This window comes from Pagrus major, chromosome 12 (assembly GCF_040436345.1).
Source record: "Pagrus major chromosome 12, Pma_NU_1.0".
Taxonomy (NCBI): Eukaryota; Metazoa; Chordata; class Actinopteri; order Spariformes; family Sparidae; genus Pagrus; species Pagrus major.
The window spans coordinates 13,565,131-13,573,511 of record NC_133226.1 but is presented as its reverse complement, the minus strand read 5'-3'; the positions used below and the strand labels follow the sequence as shown (position 1 = coordinate 13,573,511).

Below are 8,381 nucleotides of genomic sequence, written 5' to 3'. Positions count from 1 at the left end.
CTTGGGCTCTGATTGTTGTTCCACTTTCTTTATTTTCAGATTTAAGAGTTTGATTATACCTGATGGCTGTGTTTAGCTAATCCAGATAGATTTTTCCACACTACACTCAGAAAATAAGTTGCCTAAGATAGTGACTTTAAGTACTTTTATTACATGTAATTCTCCCCTCTAATTCTTTTACAATAAGTCCAATTTTAAGGGTCACTTTAAATACAAAGTTTATCTATCATTTTAAGTCAATGTGTATTACTTAAATAACTAGATGTGTGTTTTATTACAGGAGACAATCTATTTGAAATGCATTACTTTTATGTATAAGACTTAAACGATGTGTTTATTCAAGTGGTTTTATGTAGAAGTTCCCCTTAATTTTATATGTAATAACTGAATGAATACATAAGGTTTATGTTTAAGCCTGCATTGATTTTATTAATTTTATTAACTCAACATGAACAATATAGAAAAACTGTGACCCTCTATGTTGAACCTAATCAAATTAGACAGGAAATGTTCATGTAATTAAAATACTTGAAGTTTAGTGTATTACAGGGGTGGATTGCAACAGTTTCAACACTAACGGCATGTCCCAAACAAGGTCAAGCAGTTCATTTTGGGTCACAGACAAATGGTTTCCTGTTAGATAAGACACAAAATGGCCCCTTTAAGCCAGTCTAACAACTGAAGTATTCCCTCTAATTTACACACAGTAGGATCTGGTCTAATATCAGCAAGTCTCTCTAGAACCACAACACTTCTAAGGGACTCCATAGTGTCCTGCAAACACAGCTCCCTCCAAACCCACGTTCAACATCGGTCGTATGTTCTGTAAATTCATTTACTCTAGTCACAGCTGACCACAAGTTAGATTTTAGTTTCTGTTTTGTCAATAGTGAGGGCACTTTTTCAAAACTGTCTGTACAGTCTGCATTACCAACATGCATATTGGCCAAACAGTTAACCTCACCTCCAAAACTCCCTCGAACCATAACAACAGGGAGCATTACCTATCGTTTCATTTTATTGTAAATGCTACTATTTTCAATGTATTTCAATGTATTTCAACATGGTTAGAGAAACGCACGAAATTTGCCATCATTCTGTTTTGAATGTGTTTTTGACAGTTTTGAAAACAACGTATTAGCATTTGGAAAATTTTGTCAATATAAAGTGTTGTAGTATGAAAGAGAAAAGTGTTCATAGATTTTGGAAAATATCACTTTGTGTGAAAGCAATGAAAAATGATTCACAGTTTGGTCCACACAGACTTCTGTTTCGATGACTGTGAAGAGTTTTGATAATGTGACTTAAGTCGTGACCAATGCATGTTAGCTATCGAAAACAAAAGAAAAACTGTAAGGTTGAGCTTTACAGTAAACTGTGAGTTTGTTAGTAAATGCTCTTCTGAGTAATTTATCTTCCAAGACAGAAATTATGAAACAGAGAAACGTGAAACTGGAACTTTAAAAGGAGTTTCAAGATGAGCCTGTCAGAGGCCTCTTCAACTGAAAGATATGAGTAGTTTCTCCTGTCGTGACATGAAGGATAACTATGTTATGTGCAAACTCGTCTCTATTCATATGTAAATATCAAACTTCAATTCAAGCCAAGAGTAAACTCAGTGTTCTTCCAAGCAGTGATGGAAAACTACTGTACTTAAAGGGTAACTCCACCAATTTTAAACATCAATGTCTTGAATCTACCGCATATGTGAAAAAAATCGTTAAAGCCTTTGCGTAGTCTGATAAATGGCCTCCAGTGACGTCACTCAGAGGTTGCAGTGTGGACAATTTAGGCGCCAGGCTTTGAAAAAGAAGAAGAAAACAGGAGCTGCGGAGCTCTGTGGAGCTGCCATATCGATTTTGGTCATTTGTTTTTAAACTGTTCATAATGGGAGTGCAATGTTAGACTGGCAGACTGCCTTTCTGCTGCTGCCTGCTGGCTACATTACCCACAATGCAACTTAGCCACTAAGTGACATCACTGGAGGATAATTATCAGATTACATGCAGCTTCCTCTGGAGCCACAAAAGGCTTTATTCTATTTTTTTTCACATATCCTTTAAGTACAAATTTTAAAAACTTGTACCTGAGTATTTTTATTCCCTAGTATCCTACCACTGTATACTTGTATTCCATTACTTTTATTTAACAGCTAATTACTAGATAATTTACAGAATACAAAACACATGATACATTTCTGAAATTTGATGCCTTGTCATAGCAAACCATATACCATATAAAACAGTTCGGCCTTAACCAATGTTAACATTAAAGTACCAGTTGCACATTAATACATCTATAATCAACCAAAAATATACTAATGTAACACTGACAGGAGCCATTTTGCATAATGAATATTTTTAATACTTAATTAAAGTACATTTTAATAATACACCTGTACTGTGAAGCTCTGAGTGCAGGACTTTTACTTGTTAATGAGTATTTCTGTATCAACACCTCATCATATCTAAAAGACTAAATTTGTCAATTGTAAGCATCTCCCAAAACGACATACATCACCGTTACCATAACAACGTGAATGTTGCAGCGTTTTAAGCGACACACGTGCCGGACCTTCATCATACAGTCGCAGGTTGGTTAGGTTTAGGCACAAAAACTACTTTCAATACATTACTTATGTAACTTCTGTTACAAACGCACCCACATTTCCTGAGCTACTCACCTAAGTGACGTTGTGTTATGTAAGGACGTTACTTCACTACCTTAGAAAGTAAAAGAAACTCACTGTTGACTTCTGGTCTCACACTGAACAAACAGCTGTCTCCCTAATGAAAGTCCTGTGCTTCTTTAACCCGACATAGACTTTATACTCTTTTTATACTCACGTCCTCCTTTGCAGCTGTAATAATTACTACAGCTGCTAGAGGTCACCGCCTAAAAACAAACATTTCACTTTGAACCAGTCAACAGTATATGGTTATTTTTCTGATGAGGACAGGCTGTTCTGTATTGTGGAATTGCTACTGGTACTAAAGTAAATTATCTGAAGAGTTCCTCCAACACTATGTTAGTCTCTTCCATGAAGAACTCCCTGATCCCTGTAAGCTTCCTCTTCTCTCAGTGTGGGACAGAGTCTTGTGAAACCAGTGTGTCTACACTTGTGACAGCACATGCGTTTCAGCTGATGCTAAGAGACCACAAGCATGATATTTTCCTGCACCTCTGAAGGGAAGTGAAGGGAAGGGAAGTGAAGTCTAAGTCAGGGTTGTTTTGGAACCACACATCTTCAACACTTAGCCACTGTTCCCTGGTCCCTAGCGATGATTGGCTGACAACCCGGTGGGTGGATCAGGAGAAAAACAAACATTGCCCCAGGCCTTGCCACTCTGTACCTGTATCGGCTGACTGCCTACTAACAGTTCACTTCAGGCTCGGGTCAGATACCCTCTCTCAACCTTTTAGATCCATTCACCTGGCCTCTTCCTTTCTCCACACAGCAATGAGGACCACTATGGTCGCCGTTGTCATGGTGATGTGTGCGATGATGGCGCACGCAGACGTGAAGCCACAGAGAGATTTCAACCTGCAGAGGGTAAGAGAGACACACACACAAAGCTTTTTATGATTCATATTTGAATTGTTGAGTTGAGGAGGTTCTGCTCTCATTATTTGTTGTCTCTGTGTGTGCTGTGTGTGTGCTGTGTGTGTGTGTGTGTGTGTGTGAGAGAGAGAGAGAGAGAGAGAGAGAGTATAGTCAGAGTTTGAGAACAGTCACTCAGTCGGTGATCCAAAACAAACAATGACGGGTTTAGGTCTCTTCTCAGTACAAATTGTTTTGATTAATACATTTGTGAATCCTTGTTTTCCTGGTTTCCTCACACACGAGAGGTTGAGAGAGGTCAGTTTGACATTTCCCATGGAAAAAACGTCATGAGAAATGTCTTCAAAAAGGAAGATCTTCATGCTTCCTGTTGCTGATTTGATAGCCAACTGAATTTATCCCCAAAGTGTTTTAAGAATCCCAATGGTGGGTTTCTTTTGTATTTATCAAAAAGGTCAATGTAAAATATTGGCCAGAAACTACTTCCATTTTTTCCTCTTTCTTTCCTTTATGCCCTTCATGTCTGTTGTTTATCTACAAGACCTAAAGCAGCTCAAAGAAAATGCAGCAGCCGGTAAAACCAGGTTATTGCTTTCATGAAGTGGCATGCTCACACATGTCATGTCAGGTTCTTCAATCAGAATTCAACATTCACACTCCCTCCATCGAGTCAGTGATTTAAAGGGATCTGTGTGCGGACTTGAGGAAATGCTGTGTTTAGCAACATCAAATCTCACTTGGTTCTCCATTTGAGCCCATCATGCTAAAAATGTAGACACTAAAATACACAGTTGCATAAAAAAACAGCCCAAAAATGGCACATGTCCCATAAAAAAGAAAATTCTGTTTTCGAATGCCTATGCGAACCAGTTTGTCTGCAAAGCCTGATTCACTGTATAAAAAGCTGTAGCGGAATCTGTGGATCTTTTCTCATTAACTTGCAGACTGCTGGGCGCATACTGTAGGACTCAGTACACAAACTGGCAACTACCAAGACTGTTGACAGCTGATGAAACACAGATACCACATGATACCAACAATGTTATACTATTAGCTGACTGACCTTCATAGAATCTGGATCCCACCATTATTCTTACAGAGATAAACAAAACAATCATTTTGGGCCTGACAAACATTTCAGATTTATTGTTTCACAATCATAATAATGTTCAAGGAAAGAGATAGTTTTATTCTGCACCTTCCTACAAGCTCTGTAGATGTATTATTTTAAAAAAAAAGATTTCCCTACATAAAAATTTTATCAATATGACCTTAAAGAATTTAAGTACAACTGAATTAATATCAAGTTTATATCATTAGAAAACGTATTTGTTTTGAATCACTGCAAAATTACCTCAACTCGTCTTAAATATATTAAAAAATACATGAGCTACACTGTTGCACTGGGTGACATTTTACTTAATTGGGATAAACATAGAAAGTGTATGTGAGTCAACCTCACATACACTTTCCTGCTTCCTAGCACACCAAATCCACAGCTGAAAATAACCACCCCCCGCACAATATTTACTTATGTTTGAGTAAAATACAGCATGTCCAGCCGCTTTAGGAAATTTCTCTCTATATATAATGTGTGTGACTATATATACGTGGTCTATTTTTAAAGATCTATTTCATCAGTGGAAACCACAACTAAGGCAGGAAAGTCAGGGAGTATTGACGAACGTACACAATGTTGGTTGAGCTGTTTTCCTGGGATGTGTTGACAGTGATAAAAAATGTTGGGCTCATCCTTTAAATTTTGCAAACCAGTGAAGTTTATAGCATCAGACATGTTGACTTGTCAGAGCATGCAAGGCAAAGGCGTAATCTGCACCTGAATGATAGTTAGTCATCAAATAAACCCTCAGAAACTCCAGATCATTAATATGTCAGCTTCATTTTGTGTACATATGTGTGTCTGTGAATGTCTGAATAAGAGTGAGTGCGTTTTTTCTTAATATAGAGAGAACGTGTCCATATGTTATTCAGTGTTGCTGTGTTTAGTTTGCAGGGAGATGGTACAGAGTGGGCCTGGCCTATGACTCCCCAAGCTTTGTCCCCTACAGAGACAAAATGAAGGCCTCAATGGGCGTCATCACAGTGCTGCCAAGCGGCAACGTCAACCTCACAATGTGGGACGCTACGTGAGTACATGTTTGAGTAATTAGATGGTCACAAATAATAAGATTTAAACAAGAATTACACAGTCTAAGTACAGTTAATGTGTTATAATGTGTATATAATGTAATATAGTGTATGTATAAATGTAATATAATAGTGAATGTAATGTAAGAGTTTAGAAAAGATATAAGACATGTGTCTCCTCTGTGTCCTTCAGACCTCTCGGTTGTCTCAGTAAGGTGTACCAGTATGAGAAGACCAACGTGGCCGGACAGTTCACCTACTTCAGCACACGTAAGTCTCTGCTCACGTCTAATCTGACTCATCAGAAGGGAAACGATCAGTAAGCCCTGGGACTCTACTATTTCAATGACAATGTAAATATTTGACTGGCACACACACTGAGCGCAGCAGTAGGACAGGATTAAATTCCAGATCAGCAACAGTACAAGCAAACAACCTCAGCAAGCACACGGATGGAAGCCACAGTGCCCACACAGGACATGTGACAAGTATTTCAGTCGGGACACTTGAGTCAAGGATTTATCCGTAGGCTGTGTGGTTCTGCTCATGTGATGCTGTGGATCAAATGTGGGCAAGCTTGAAACAGTCTGCCTCTCAGCTTATAAACCACCCAAGATACAAAACAATAAACAACATCAGTTTAAAACACAGAGGAGGTGCTTGTAGGCCGAAGAGTTGCAATGCTTGAGATTAACATCTACAATAACCATCTCAGAAAATATCACTGTTTTACAGAATTACACAATTATAATTATGATTAGTTGTAGCCGCTCCAACAGTAGTAGTTAAAATAATGACCTTTAATGAAGTTGAAACAGAAAAGGGTTACTAGTTGAACAAAGTTTGTTTTTTGTTTTTTTTTATAATTTCACAAAATCAGAATCAGAAATACTTTATTGATTCCGAAGGGGAAAATTGGTACATTACAGTAGCTCCTTCTAGAAAAGGTATATTACACTATAGAGAGACTGAATAAAATATAAATAGAGAAGACCAAAATAAATAACAGTAAGTAAAAATAAAAATAAATGTAAAATAATAAAATATACTAAACTATATGTGCCAACATATATGTATAACTATATCTATATATTTACATTTATCAAGAGAAATGCTACTAGAAATAGAGATATAAGAGTCGACTAATTGCTATACAGAGATAACTACAGTGTCACCCATGTTGATTTTTATTCATTCTACTATTTCTCTGGTCTTTGTCCCTCACTTTCTGTTTGTGTTTCCTGTCAGGCCATAACATGGTGAAGGACATCACAGTGGTCGACACAAACTACACTGATTACGCTTTGGTTCTCAAACACAAGGTTTTTCACAGAGAGTACACACAGGTGGCGCTTTACGGTGAGACACACATTCACACATACTACATTTTTACATTACATATAAACATGTGAGTTAATATGTGTGTATGTGTGTCTGTGTGTGTCTCTTGTTCGCAGGTCGCTCTCAAAGCCTCAGAAACAATGTAATTCAGAGGTTTAAAGCCTTTGCCTTGTCCCAGGGTTTCTCCAAAGAGTCTATTCTAACGCCACCCCCTGCAGGTAAAGTACACACAGTGTATTTACACACAGTTGTTGTTGACAGCTAAATGACCCTGATGTTTCCTAATTCTTGTCTCTATGTTTTCTGGCCAACAGAAAATTGCCCTCCATCAGGATCTGGTTAGGTGAGTCTTTTGTTGTTGTTGTTGTTGTTGTTGTTGTTGTTGTTGTTGTTGTTGTTATTGTTATTGTTGTTGTTGTTGTTGTTGTTGTTGTTTTTGCTCCTGTGGAATTACTTATACCTGCAGGTGTATGAGTGATCTTCAGTGTAAATTAGTTTATGTTTCTCCCTGTAGGTTCCCAGATGAGCCTGAGATGAGGTTGGCAGCGTACTCTGAAAAGCTCTTTCTCTGCTTCGCACTTACTTTGAAGAGCTACACAACGGAACTCTCTTCAGCAAACATCATCGTTGTGGCTACAAAGATGATAAATAGTAAATACTGCTGTTGAAATGTACTCATCATCCTCTTTAATGTAGAGTTGTCCATATAGTTCTGCTGTGTTGTCATAGTTAAATAAACAATATTCACCTGGAGCTTATTTAAATCCTTTCTCTTTCTTCCCTTAATCACCAAACACCAAAGACATTTTGTTGTGGTGGCTGGTTTTTGTCTCTCATTAAATTGTTTAAGACAAAAAAGTCTTTGAATTAAGTTCTAAATGTTCTCCCGTACCTCCTGAATATAATCAATAGGGTTGTTTAACTGTGATGACATACTTAAATAAAAATATTAACCCCAAGACTGAGTGTGTGTGCTGGGACTTCCATCTGTTGAGAACTCCAAGTGGAGTGCAGTTCTCATACGGACACAAGGGGGCAGATGTGACACATCTCAATATGTTTATGCCGTGAAACAGACCTCCATACCTCTCTGATGTCCTACCTAGTGCTAGCTATGTAACCTAAAATTATACAGCCTATAATGCACAGATGATGAGCAGGATACTGTAAGAAACCAGGTTAAAGCCAATACCAGTAGAATTGGAAAAATGGTGACTGTGGTGCCCCCTGTGGTAGTTTAAAAAATGACACTGTAGCAGACAGCAATCAAGCCTTCTCTCTACCAGCGATCAGCTGTTAAAGGTGCAGTGTGAAGGACTTCAGATTATCT

General features: G+C 37.9%; 1 protein-coding gene across 1 annotated transcript; it reads left to right on the top strand.

Annotated features, from left to right (window-relative positions):
* The first annotated feature begins 3,349 nt into the window (after positions 1–3,349).
* ptgdsa (prostaglandin D2 synthase a) lies at positions 3,350–8,010 on the top strand. The gene is made up of 7 exons (XM_073477347.1): positions 3,350–3,553; positions 5,570–5,709; positions 5,904–5,980; positions 6,959–7,069; positions 7,168–7,269; positions 7,366–7,394; positions 7,566–8,010. The coding sequence occupies exons 1-6, from the start codon at positions 3,461–3,463 to the stop codon at positions 7,392–7,394; spliced, it is 552 nt and encodes a 183-aa protein (XP_073333448.1). The 5' UTR covers positions 3,350–3,460; the 3' UTR covers positions 7,566–8,010.
* The last annotated feature ends 371 nt before the right edge of the window (positions 8,011–8,381 follow it).

Coding starts and splice junctions, on each gene's coding strand:
- ptgdsa (XM_073477347.1), top strand. CDS start 3,461: ATGAGGACCACTATGGTCGCCGTTGTCATGGTGATGTGTGCGATGATG. Junction 5,710..5,903: donor CTCACAATGTGGGACGCTAC/GTGAGTACATGT, acceptor TGTGTCCTTCAG/ACCTCTCGGTTGTCTCAGTA. Junction 7,270..7,365: donor TCTAACGCCACCCCCTGCAG/GTAAAGTACACA, acceptor TCTGGCCAACAG/AAAATTGCCCTCCATCAGGA.